Source organism: Centropristis striata, chromosome 8 (genome assembly GCF_030273125.1).
Source record: "Centropristis striata isolate RG_2023a ecotype Rhode Island chromosome 8, C.striata_1.0, whole genome shotgun sequence".
Classification (NCBI taxonomy): Eukaryota; Metazoa; Chordata; class Actinopteri; order Perciformes; family Serranidae; genus Centropristis; species Centropristis striata.
In genome coordinates, this window is record NC_081524.1 from 20,749,838 (window position 1) to 20,763,804 (window position 13,967).

Here is a 13,967-nt window from a genome sequence, read left to right on the forward strand (position 1 = left end):
TGTGCTACAGATATTTTACTTTAAATGGGCCTTCAACTCCTTGAAAAGAAATTTAGTGTAATGCTCAAACATTTGCTGAATTGATAAATTACTTAAAATTGCTCATTTTTTAAGCAAAAACTCGGAAAAAAACATCAGAGCTGAAGATTCTCAAATGTGAGGATTTGCTGCTTTTCAGTTAAATATCATTGTTAAGTTGATATCTTTTGGTTTGAGTCGGACAAAACAAGACTTTGAAGTCAGACTGTGGGAAACTGTGATGAACATTTCCACTATTCTCTGACATTTTATAGACATCAGAGAATAATCTCCAGGCTGTAGTATATGCTTATAGTACACTTACACAATATGTTTAACTGTGAGTGTAATAAGGTGAATTGAGGCCATGCATTTCACTGCAATGTATCTATTTTCTGTCAGTACCTCCTCCCCATCGCAGACATCTTGCCAGGTCGTTGCCAGTGCCAAGAGGAAGTATACACACGGGGGGGTTCCTGTCCAGGTTGGCCTTATCTGGAGCAGCGGGACAAAAAAAAAAAACACAACAAGATGCGAAACGAGGCCAAACCGAGAAAACAAACTCGCTGCAAAGACTTGCAAAGAAAGCATCAAATCCATTTTGCAGCCCCACCTGTAAACCTACAAGTCAATATGAGTTGTACAGTCTATTTCAAGAGACCGTTATTACCTCTCTTTTGTTTTGATTGATAAAAAATTGAGGCAATCTTTGAAAGCCAGAACAAGTAACGTCTTCAAGACCAAATAGAGGAGGCCAGGTGATTTTTTTCCCCCACCTCAAATTATGACCAGCATGTTGTTTTTCGAACTCACGTAATCATCCCATTTTACCTCCCCTGAATACGCAGGATCGGACGAAATGAAAGTGTTTATATACAAACCATAAAGTGCGCTTTACCATTTTGTGCTTAACAAGAAGAGCTGTTGCTGCTGCCACTGAAAACTAATGAAACAAATGCAATTTAGCAAAAAAAAAGAAAAGGAAATAGGGTGTACTGTGTAGCATGTTATTATTAATGGCAGACTGTATGTGCAGATCTATTAAAGCACCTCAGAAGGTTTGGGAGTTTATAATGTGTGTAAAGTTACTAAAAGTTCTTGATGATAAAATCAAATATGTTCGGTACCTATGAAGTCCAGGATCCAGCCCACCGTGCCGTCCCCTCCGCAGGCCAGCACTCTGAAGTCGGGAACGTCTCTGAAGAAGTTCAGCCTGCAAACAAACAAACAAAGTCCAGACATTGCTTTACAGTGTGCATTTTATTGCGTTATTGTATACTAAAAGATAAGCTGCACTTCTAAATGTTTCAGGTGTGTTTTCACCCCTGTTGGGAACCCTTTATTTGTTTTACTTCTGAAGCACTTTATTTGAAGGGGAATGCATAAGACCAGTGATGGAAAAAGTATTCAGATCTCTTACTTCAGTAAAAGCACTAACACCACACTGTGAAATTACTCCACTACAAGTAAAAGTCCTGCATTCAAAATTTACTGAAGTAAAAGAACAAAAGTATCAGCATCAAAATGTACTTAAAGTATCAAAAGTAAAAGTGCTCATTTTTCAGAATGGACCCACTCACATTGTTTTATATGTACATCATCATTCATTTTAAAAGAAACTTTTTCCCCTTTTTTTTACCCTCCTGTTATGTTGCAGGTCAAATTGACCCATGTCAAGGTTTAAAATTTAAAATAAAGGTATTTTTTCATAAAAAGAAAAACATTTAAAATTTAAGAGAAAATTTAAAAAAGTCAATGTCATGTAAAACTACTGTATTTTATATGTAGGTCTTTCCAATGTACATAAAAAAGTTTTAACATGCATTTTTTATGAAAAACGAGTGAATTATCCTCATTGAACCTGATCTGTGAGAGGTAAAGAACACCATTGCACTAAATATTGATTGAAATGGTTAGTAATGGAGTTAATGATGAAATATAAACAATGTTTATTGGGATTTTTAGTTTCTGACACTTCTGGATAATTAAACATGCCCCGGGTCAAATTGACCAACGAACATTATTGCTGTTCCTGAGAAACGAACATAGCAGGAGGGTTAAAGAACAAGAGATCCTCCTTTGTTTTAGTTTTTTCCCCAAAAGTACAAAATGTAAATGTAGGTGAATATGTCGGGCCTCTGTTTGAGGCAGTAATCCTGTGTTCTTGTGAAAGATCCCAAACAATGTCAACTTTACATTAAAGGTGACATAACTGACTGAATGACACTTAATGACAACATTCATAAGCATGCATAAAGCTCCTTCATCTTAATGACAGACGTCATGTCAGTCTTATGCATAGCCCTTCAAATACTGTATTACCATTACTTCTAACAGAGATTCTACCAGACTACCTGCATTTACCCTTGGGGATAAATAAAGTCATTTTGATTTATTGATTCTTACCTACAGCTCTAAATCCTACAAAAGAAATATGTGTTATTGTCTACACTCCCTGGAGTTGTTTCTACTAACTGTACCTGAAGTCGGCACTGAACTGGGAAAAATAAATAGGGGAGTGAATAAGTGAAATAAGAATTGCAAATTGCTTGGACTGCATGTTGGCAGCGTGGAGTCAGAGGCAATAACATGACTCAGTGCCTTGAGGTTAAACCAGGTTTTAAAGTTGGGACTCTCTGAGACCACAAACAGAAGTAATGGCTCTTTTTTCTGTCGTCCGTTCAAAATCATGTTTATAAGCAACATTTATAAAATTAGGAAAATTCGTAAAGTTTAAAGCTGATAAAACAAATGTGTTGTTTGAGTTGTTAAAAAGGCCTTCCGGACTAGAACGGCAACATTGTAATGATTAAATCTATTGAAAGTTGGCAATGAATTTTCCCATTGATTAGTCGAGTCTACTTTACGATGCTCCAGTGTTTCTCCAACCTAATGTCAGCTAATTATTGTAACCAAAACCTGCAGTCTCTGGCAGATGTGTGTCTATTTGATGGACAAATGCCACAAAATACCTTCCATAAAGCTTTCTTGAAGTTGGCTACATTTATCTAACACAAAACGGAGAAAAACAGACAGAAGGGGCGTCTGTCCATTAGATAAGAAGATAATAAAATTCACTCGTAGTCGTGCATTTGTCCATCAAAAAGATACAGTGACAGCAAATTTAGTTTCCACTATTTAGCTGGAATTGGGTTGGGCTGCATCTTCACTTCCTGTCAGCTGATGTCATTTAGATACACTTCAACAGGAAATAACGTAGCTGCATAGAGTTTCTGGAATATTTCATTTAATTTGTCAGAGACACTCTGAATGCTTCATTTCTTCACAACAGAAACTTGAGCAGTATCTAATTAAATATATATTAGTTACATTTCCTTTGCTGGAAGTTAGGATTTTTATCTGCTAGATTAATTGAGTCTCAAAATAGTTGTTGCAGTTGTTAGTTGCAGCTCTTCCCTGTGCCCCAAACAGATCAGTATAAGGGCTAATGCTGGTTTCATGCTTTTTGCAGGCAACAAGGTGCAGATGGTGCATGTTCCCCCGAGAGTCTCGGGTTGTTCATAGTACTTGAGGTCAGAGCGTCTCCAAGAACAGAACATCTTCTCTCCTGCAGTCTTGTCTGACTAGTTTGAATTGACCTATATGCAGTTCCGGATAGCCGGCCAGTCACTACTAAGCGGTCTGTGCATTGTTACGAAATCTTATTGGTGCACAGCTTGGCGCTCAGACTCAGTTGCAACTGTGCAAAGTTGCCATCCACATCACGCCAACCGCGCTGAGCACAAGAACCATAAAAGAGGCTTAAGATTTTTTTAAATATAAGGATATTGTTTGTTTCTGTTTTTACTTAACATATCTTTAATTTATTCGGTTTATTGCAAATCTGCTTGCTAAAATTCAGTTAATTAAGTTTTGGCATGCTGTTGTTCAAATGTTACTTCCACTACCATTATTCTGAAGTTTTCCTGCTTCACTTTCAAGTTTCTATCCTCTCTCATGTTATATTTTTTTGATTAATGATCAGGAATGAGTCCTTTTTTTCTTTCTACAGTAGAAAATTATAGATTTGTTTCGTTGTTTAAAGAAATGAAGGTTAATTAAGACATCTCTCTTGACAATCAAAGACAGTGTGAAGTTGTCCTATAACTGATCTGTGTGCACATCATGAGCTGAACACGGCTTCACTGCAAACCCCCTCTAATCCCACAAAATAACACATGTCGCATTGACAATTATTCATTCAGCGAGCTAGCCTGCCTGTTCGAGGGCTAATTGGATCATGACAGGCAATGTTCAGTCCAACTTCTTCCGTTCCTTCACAATAACAAAGCCCTAACTGAATGAGCCAGCCTCTGAGCCTCGTATGGCGGGTAAATGATTCGCTCAATTACTCTCCAACTGGGACCACAAACCATATTAGACGCAAAACAGACGGCCGTGAACATGAAAGGCAACTTTGGGGATATTTAAATACCAAGAAACAAACACTTAATTTGCTGTAATTGCATTAGCGAGGCAGCTAATTGACAGCAGTGCGTGCGGCTGCTTCGGCCTGCAGTGTCCGACGGTGACCGCTCACCTCTCTAATGTGTGCTGCAGTGCGTACACTTGACTAAATATTAACAAGGTTACGGCGGGCCAAGGTCATCTGGAATGTTTTCAGCTCTGAGGAGGAGCTCTGGGTTCAGCTCCAGACAACGGGGCATGCAGGCCGTGTTTCAGGGGCCACGTGCATGCAGGGACACCAAGAGAAGAGAGACAAACCAGTGGACACAAGGTCAGCCCCGAAAACTTGGAGCTGCGTTGGCACAATCTGCGGAGTGAGAGCTGTGCCAGGCAGGTTTTTGCACCTCCGCGTGTGCCGCTGTGTATTCATTTTTTATAAGCCACAAAGAGTGTTTTCAGATCTAATCAAAGCCAAACAACGAGGCGGCACGGCGGAGAAGCATTCCTGTATGTTGTGTAGCACCAAAGTGGCGGAGGAGCCTTATGCATGTAAATGATCCCATTCATTTCTCTTAATCACAGATGTGAACCATAGGAAAGCTGGTGGCGCCTGCACCTACAGCCTGCAGAGAGCTGCTCGTCTGTATGCGTGATCACATGTGGTATGGTGAGAGTTTCACCCCTCGCCGTCCACCACTCGTCTGTCAGCGGCTCTCCGTTCACATACAGAGCTTATGCATATGGAGCCGCCGCTCGTCTCGGGCTACGGCATGATACTGTCGTCTCCAGGATTCGTTATGTGTGGACTCACCTCATTTGTGTCTGTGCTGTGTGAGGGAAGCGGCTGGAGGCTCTAATATTAAAAGGCCTCTCTTGCATGTGATGGCGGTTATTATACGTGAGCAACAACAGCCTGTTTGTAAACAGAAGATCATTAGCAAAGATACTGTATGTTTGTCTTTCTGCCCTGCTCTCTGTTTTGATGTTTACAGCAATTAACGTCATAATTTAGTATTTAAATATGCAACTTGGTGCGATTATGATTGTATTCTGCATCACAAATATTCACATTTGAAGATTAATTTATAATTTTTTAAGCATGTTTTCATACCTTAAATATATTGCAATCATGTAAAATAAACACTTTTTTGCAGTGTATTTATTCACTGGGTTTTAACATAAATGAAATAAGTTAAAGGAAATGCAAAAAATGGATTTTAGATATATTTTGTTAAAGCTAAAACCACTCTATGTAGTGTGTGACATACATCTATGATGAGATGTGTGGAGAATCTTTTAATTGAAGTTTTGTTCTCTTCACACAGTTATTTGTCATTAAACAGTAATTGATTATATATAATACATCTGTTATCTTTGCTTTAATAACTTAAAGACTGAAAATGGACATCGTGCCTCTGACAAAGACAAAGTATTTCTTAAAAAGTATCTAAACACTGGAATAGTTTTGGTTTGCCGTGATCATTTGTCCTGTTCATACATCTCCTGCTAACAATTACAAATCTTCCAAACTTTGAATCTTTTTTGCTACAAAATCTCCTTTTTGTGTTTCCGTGCTGAGCTGTGGAAGGACAGGAACACCCAGAGGACATTTCATAATACAGAGAAAAGAAACTTTGGAAGACAGTCCCCTGACTTCAGTTACTCCACACGCAAGGATTTAAAAAAAACACAACATATGATTAATGTACAGCTTGTGATACTGTGTCATCCATTAAAATATCCAACTACTTTATTCACGATAAGATGTTCTCACCGTCACCAGCTGATGTCCTCTAAGGCACTTTGTTTTTCAAAGTAGGGGGTCACAGAAACTTTTATATAAGTTTTTTTTTTATATATATGTATTTTAATGTCTGTCTTCTATAACTGAGGACACTGAATTTAATTAATAAAGGCCTAAACAAAAGAGAAAATTTCTAAAAGAAACTATGTTTACTGATAATATTATTGTTAACGGTTACATTTCTTACATAACAGAAATCACGAGCAATGTTTATACCAGAAGATTATCAATTATAAAAGTTTAAAAAAAAAGGAGGAATATATATTAAGAAGCTGTTTGTTTGATTTTTGACATTTCCTTGATATCATAATATACAGGGCACCAGAGACACAAGGTCTAACACATTTATTATATACTATCAGTGGTGGAATGTAACTAAGTACATTTACTCGTATACTGTACTTAAGTACAATTTTGATGTACTTTTATTTTACTTGAGTATTTCCATTCTATGTAACTTTATACTTTTACTTCTACCAACTACTTCTATAAAAGTGATTAGACATTAAAGCTCAACACAGTATATTAAGTAGTTAAAATGCATTAATAATAATCCAATAATATATTTGGAATATGTAGTATATAACAATCTGAGTGGTATTCTGCATAAAAAGTACTTTTACTTTTGATATTTTTAGAACATTTCCTTGCTTGTACTTTCACTTCAGTGAGTTTTTGAAAGCAGGACTTTTTCTTGTAGTGGAGTCATTTCACTGTGTGGTATTAGTACTTTTACTGAAGTAAGAGATATGAATATTTCTTCCACCACTGTATATTATATTTTTTATAATATACTTTTACTTGAGTGAAATTGAGTACTTTTACAAAGTGCTCCTGCTACTTTTACTTTGGTTGGATGAGTATTTCTGCTTGATGAACAGTATGAACAGAAGGAATAATCACAGCGCATCAAGCCTTTTTAAATATTTGTTTGTAATATAGTTTTAAAATCTTTTACCCCGGCATGGGTCCGTTCTTGGCCAGGTTGTACACTTGTCTCGGGTTCAGAAGATACTGGAACTTTCTGTAGATCCTACAGGAGGGAATTCACAGAGAGGTCAGAAAACATCCACTCACAATGCAAACATTTGATTCAAATATCACAGATTGCACATGTGGATTTAGTGTCAGATTTTGTCGTGTAAGTGGCGGCTGAAACCGGCGTCCAATCAGAGCGTGACAGTGGCGGCGGACTGGGCAGCGGGGTGGGACATACCCCAAAGTCCCCTTGAGGAGAAACCATTAGAAAGACTAATTCATTTTAATTTCAATTTCATTATATCAACTAGCTGAAGTCATATTTTGATCTCATAATTTAAACAAATGAGGGCCGGCATAATAAGGAGTGAATGAATATGTTTCAGTAATAACCCAATTAGCCCTGGGTTAAAGAAAAGGGGGACCAGCCAGGGACGTGACAGCCAGGGGAGGAGAGAGAGAGAGAGGAGGGAGCGGCGGGGGGGCTGACGGTGGAGGTGGTCGCCGCTTTAGGTTAATGTTATTGTGTTTTTATTACTAAGTAAGCCCAAAGCACTCGGCAGGCAGAGGCCACGCCGCCGCCTTCCCTCTGCGGCGGAGCGGCGAGGCTTCAGAGGCCTCTTGTAGCATGTTGAGACAGATTGTGTACTTACCTCTCTCCCTGCTTCCCCCCGCTCTTCGGATTGACAAACACTAGCAGAGGATGAGTGCCCTCTATTGTTGTGATCTGAATGGGAGATGTCAAAACAAACCGTTGGTGTTTGGAGACTGCAGGATGCTTCACAGGAATTCACTTTCAAGCCATATCCCTCAGACGTTTTATCGAGTGTGTACGGCACTTCCAAGCCATGCCAGTCATCCGATTCATTTCATAGCTTCCCTGTTTCGCTGCAGAGGTTTCACAAGTGGTACCTGGATACAGCAAAGTGTGGCCGCTCAACAATTCTTTGCCCGAGTCCAAATGTAATCTCGTGTTAATTATAATATCCAATTATAAAAGGAGAACAGTGATGAAGCCCCTAAAATGTATTTTTAAGGCAAAATAAATCACATAAATGTTCCTTTTAAGTTGAGTATATTCATTCAGGAATCCCATTGAAAGAGCAAAACCAACAGTGTTTTCCCCTGCAGGTCAATACTTTCTGACCTTCCTACTTACTGAAGACACGTGTTTAAAAACAGCTCAAAAATATTTAGTGGCATTTTTTAAAAAAAGGTTCAGTAATTTCCTGAAACAGCTGGGCACTGTAGGAACTATAAAGGTTAACAGTGCATTTGTTGGGGACTATTTTCAGTGGCGGATTCATTCACAATTGGTGCTCGAGTGAGTATTTACATTAGAAGGAGTGTATGAAGATACTGATAACATATCAAACTAGAAGATCTAAGCAATCCATGATATCTTTTCACAAAAGGGGTGAAATAACGCTCCAAATTGAGGTTATTTTTTAGCAAAGAATAATCTGACATGGCGATTTTCAAAGCGGCCCTCTGACCTCTGACCTCCAATTGTTTGGGACTATTTTTAATAGTGGATTCATCCACATTTGGTGCAGTGGTGAGTATTCACAGCAGCAGGGCTGTGTGTGGGATCAAAATAAACTCCAGTGTGTGTGTTCGTGGTGATAGAGAAACATGTCACCCAGTGGTTTAGGGTTAGTTTTAGCTCGCTCTGTCCACTAAAATTTAAAACTTTAAGAGGCTGAAATTCGGCATGGAGGTCAAATGTTGTAAGGTTAGTAAGTAATGCATTAAACAGAGGAATAAAATACTATATTTTAGGCTTTGAATATATCTGCAATACATTTTGTAGGAGTAACGACTTTTGCATGGGATTTTTTAATAATAGTTTCAGAAAAATAAACAAACTAAATACTAATATTGTGCTTTTGCTCCAGCTTTTCCCCATAATTTAGCTGATATTGTGTTTTTCTAGAAGTAGATGATATGAGACGCAGACCAGGTTTCAGTACGCAGACAGCCGTGGATATACAGTACAGTAAAACAAGCCATTTATCTCTCAGCGATCAATACTCTCAACCTGATAACTCATGATTCACAATTCAGTCGTAATAGTTATTTGTCACGGCTTTCTAATTGGCAGGGCAGTTTGTCTCATGTGACGTGGGAACGGAGTTTCTATGTCAACCTGCAGACGGACGGACGGACAGAGAGACAGAGACAGAGAGACAGACAGACAGAGAGACAGACAGGCCAACTGAGAAAGAGAGAGAGAGAGAGACAGACAGAGAGGGAGAGATTAGGTTAGATTGTATGAATGATAGATTGATTGTAATTCAATGATTGCAAATATTGCTTTCTTTTATTGTTATTAGTTTTTATTTTCTTTTAAAATGAATGATAGAATTATAATATTTTATTATTGCTTTCCTTACTGTTATCTTTTTTTTTCTGACGCTTGCTTTGGCAATATGTACAGTGTTACGTCATGCCAATAAAGCCAATTGAATTGAAAGAGAGATAGAAAGACAGACAGAGAGAGAGAGAGAGAGAGAGAGAGAGAGAGAGAGAGAGAGAGAGAGAGATAGAAAGACCGACGGACAGACAGAGAGACAGACAGACAGACGGACGGACGGACGGACAGACAGACAGACAGACAGACAGACAGACAGACAGACAGACAGACAGACCGCGGTGCCGGAGGCCGGACTCACAAAGCGCCCTGTAAAGCGTCTCTAATCCCGCGGCCCCTGTTTGAATCTCCCTTCGTGCAGTTGGTCTGCGACAACTCTCTGTGCTCTCCCTGACACAGATGAAGCGCTTAACTCCCCTGTCTGCTATCCCAGCAGGCCAAGGGTGAATTAATGAGCTCCCTGTCCAGTCCAGAGTGATCCATTACTTCCTGTAATTATAAATAATAATCTTGATTATTATGCTGGTTAGCCGGCGAGAGGCATAGATGGATGTGCCTGGGATATGATTCATCATATTTCTCTCGCAGCCACGCGTAGACGAGCAGTCGCCACAGACAGCGGCAGGTTTCCATCGCCGGCCTGCTGGCTGACAGATATTAGAGGGTCGGGGCGGACCGGGCTCTGCTGTTTAATGCTGATTACCAGCAGGGCCTGCAGAGCCCCATCATGTGTCCCACCACCGACTGCAGAGGTCGATTTCAGAGCAGAGGTCTGATGCATGGACAGTCTCTTAAAATAAATGTTGAGGCTGCTGGTTCGCAATCTAACAAGGCCTCGAACAAACAGACATAAAGAACATATTCTCTCCAGTCCCATCTGAAATACAGTTCCCCTGATTGTTTTCTGTTGATCACTTTTAAACCCCATATGTTCTTGTTCCACTCCACATTTTAGACCTTCTGACCTCTTTATTCTGCAGCAAGATGCCTCAGATCTGACAGTCAGATTTTGTTAAAAGTTCCAGGCTAAAACAAAAATGTAATAATGCGTTTACTGTTTTAGGATAAAAAAAGTCCTCCCCAACAACAGATCGACTGAGTCAGTGCCAGATTTTAAAAAAGACTCTGAACCCTAGAGTTAGGGTTAGGGTTAGCCCTAACCCTAACTGTACAAAGTAACCTTTCTTTTTATATTTTCTTTTATTTCTAAATCCCTGAGATTCCACAGTGACAGTTGTGTGCACTCTGGTTTAAATTTACACCTATTAGACAAATGTAAAATCTTATAACAGAAGAACTGTAAGGCTTGTATGAGGCTTCATTTGCACGATAACTTCTACTTTCAGGGCTGAACACATTTTTGTGGTTCTGGTCTGTATATTTCATCTATATATGTCGTCATATTTGAAAAAACAATAACTAGGACATGCTTTCATCCAAGAAGAAAGAAGAAATTAACTCTTAAAACAAGATACATTATCTAACACTTCTAAAATATCTAAAGTTTTTATAATCTTAGTAAGAAACAATTTGCAGTGCACTCTGTGCCAGTTCATCACTGCTTGCAGCTTTAATTTATCTTGTTTTAAGAGTTAATTTCTTATTTTAAGCATTCAACATGCTTATTTCTAGATTTAGGAATCTTAATTTAAGAAATCTTGTCAAGTGAAATTATCTGTCCATGCAGCAAGATCATTTCCCTCAGATTTAGTGTTTTTATCTTGTTTTTAGACACACATTTTTTGCAGTGTAGGCCTAAAGTTATAGGAGCTAAGTTGTTAGACACTATACTGTAGACTATAGAACGTTCTTTAAGAAAAAGGTGAAATATGATAACTACATACGGTAAAAAACTAATGAAGTTGTGACTCATTTTGCAATTTGGTTATTATTACTATAATTATTATCATGAATATTATTATTTATTTAATTTTTTTTTCCCTCGAAATATTTTGGAAAAGGTGTTTCTTTACTCCAGTTCCGTCAGTTCTTTTCTCCACCACAGTATAACGTCATTATGACTGAGAACAGATTTAGATGAATGTGATGTGATGTAGACTGGAGCGTTGCGATGCGGTCCAGGTGCTTTAAGCAGGAGAACACCACACAGATTTAAAGAAGGAAAGACTCACCTGCAGTCCTTGGCCGTCCACTGTGACCGAGTTGGCTCTCTGCATCTTCCCCCGGCTCGACTGGCTCGACCGCGAGTCTTTCCTCAGCGTTGACTGTCTTTCCTGGGGTCAAAGGTCAAACAGCGAGGTTATCAGAGGAATTATAAGAGGGGGTTTCCACTTTTCTGATTTATTTGTCAAATTTAAAGGATGTTATAGTTAGTTAATGTTGATAATAATGTTGTACTGTTGTTTGTGTTTATTTATTGCCACTACCCTAATGTTTAGGGTAGTGGCATTTTTTTGTGATGACTTTCAGGACAACAAATCAAGAAACAATACATTTATTAGATTTAGATTTATTATGTTTCCGAATGATTTATTTGCCTGACAGTGTAATAAAGGCTTGAAAGAGCATTTAGAAATAAAAAAATCTGTTCTATGGTGCCATAGTATCCCAATAAATCCAGAAAGTTAATGGGAAATAACTATGCGATGCTAATAATAGAGAAAATAGAGACAAAGTTTGGAGATTTTAATTAGTCTATTGTTGATTATGATAAATTTACAGAGGAATTCCTGCTACATTTAAGCAGAAACTATAATTGCCCTGCTATAGTCCAATAAATATAATTTAAAAAATAAATATAAATAATTTTTAAAATAGAGAATTTTGTAATGACATTCACTGTAACATGCTGCATTTTTTGCCTTTGGTCCTATAAATAAATGATAAAAAAACATTAATAATTTAAAACGAAATTGAGGTTTTGGCTATAGTGCTAGTTGTAACATGCTGCCTTTTTGTCATGTCTAAAAATATGAAACTTTTTCCTGATCTATAAGACATCAAGCAACTTTTATTGAGTCATAATGATTACACACTGGATAATCTATGTTTTAGGGAAATAGACATTTTATCTTAGAACACTTTAACTATTTAATCGGTCAACATTTATAACAAAAATAGAGATAAAGTTTTGACACGGTAGTTTTAATGAGTTTAGTTTATGAGCAGATGTTGATTTCCAGAGAAATATCTGCTTCATTTAAATACACATTGTAAAAACATAACTGACATTCTATAATCCAATCAATTTAATTAAAAAAATAAATATAAATAATAATAAAAAATAGATACATTTTCCATGACCTTCCATGTCATGTTTACATGTAACTGTTGCAAAAAAGAAAAGAAAAGAAAAGAAAAGAAAAAAAATCCTGATCCTGATCCATAAGATACCATAAATAAAAGTCATATTGATTACACAACCTGGATAATCAATGTCTTAAAAGATGCTTAATTAGCAATTTTTGGTGCAGTTCTTTTTCCTGCAATAAGATTTTGGAGATATTCCTGTCACAGCAAAAGCTTTTGCCATTTGGGAGCTCAGTGGGAGAACTGGGGCTGATGATTGCATCCTCAGATAACACAGTGTCAAACAAGGTTAGCCTCGCTCAGCCACGGGACCGCAGGCCGGCGAGGAGCCGAGTCTTACCAGGACAACGGGGCAGATTGAGTTGGGGGGCAGGATGTGATCCTTCAGGGGTCCGCAGTCACACTCAGGCTTCACGTGGGAGGCACACTTGTTATGGAGCTGGAGGAGGTGGCAGCCATCATTAACAGCCAACTCGTGTCAGCAACAGCACATGTTGAAGTGTACATTTTCAGGTACATGCACAGGATTTATTTGCATTACACGTGACATCGCCTCTGTTTTATTTTCTATTAACTCGCAGCCGTAAACAAGTGTTTTCTGGGTGTAAATTGGTGGGATGACTTGTGAGGTATCTGAGGTGCTAAAACCGAACCCTAAAAAAACAAGAAGCAGTGGGAATATAATGAGGAGGTGGCTGCATCTCCTCGGGTGTCGGCTTACCGTGATTTGACACCACACACAGTGGAGCCCAGTCAGGCCCTGGTAACACTTAACGGTTTTGTGACACTTGTCACACTTGGTGGGGCAGTTCCCTTCCACCCAGAAATGATGCATTACCTGCGGAGAGAGGGAGAGACAGCATACAGGGAGGGAAAGAAGTGAGAAAAGAAACCTTGTGCAGACAAACAAGATATATACAAAGGCACAAGTGACACAACAATTAAAGAAACCAAGACAGAAAGCAAACAACAAGCAAGGAAGAGAAAAAAGAATAGCAGAGAGCCAGAAAGGCCTAAAACAAATGATGCCGTCTGTGTGTTTAAACCAGGCTTGTCCTGGTAATTAGCAATGCTTAGCAGCAGATTCAGTTGTTTTAATTCCATTAGAAGAAGAGA

The 13,967-nt window shown here is 38.4% G+C and overlaps 1 protein-coding gene across 1 annotated transcript in view; it reads right to left on the reverse strand.

Moving 5' to 3' along the window:
• Nucleotides 1–13,967, reverse strand: part of dgkb (diacylglycerol kinase, beta) — a 104,747-nt gene that overhangs the window by 49,289 nt on the left and 41,491 nt on the right. Inside the window, exons 15-21 of the mRNA XM_059338836.1 lie at nucleotides 13,573–13,689; nucleotides 13,192–13,290; nucleotides 11,714–11,815; nucleotides 7,861–7,934; nucleotides 7,188–7,262; nucleotides 1,146–1,231; nucleotides 424–513 (exon numbers count right to left, since the gene is read on the reverse strand). Coding sequence (XP_059194819.1) covers nucleotides 424–513; nucleotides 1,146–1,231; nucleotides 7,188–7,262; nucleotides 7,861–7,934; nucleotides 11,714–11,815; nucleotides 13,192–13,290; nucleotides 13,573–13,689 — 643 coding nt within the window. The remainder of the gene's footprint in view (nucleotides 1–423; nucleotides 514–1,145; nucleotides 1,232–7,187; nucleotides 7,263–7,860; nucleotides 7,935–11,713; nucleotides 11,816–13,191; nucleotides 13,291–13,572; nucleotides 13,690–13,967) is intronic.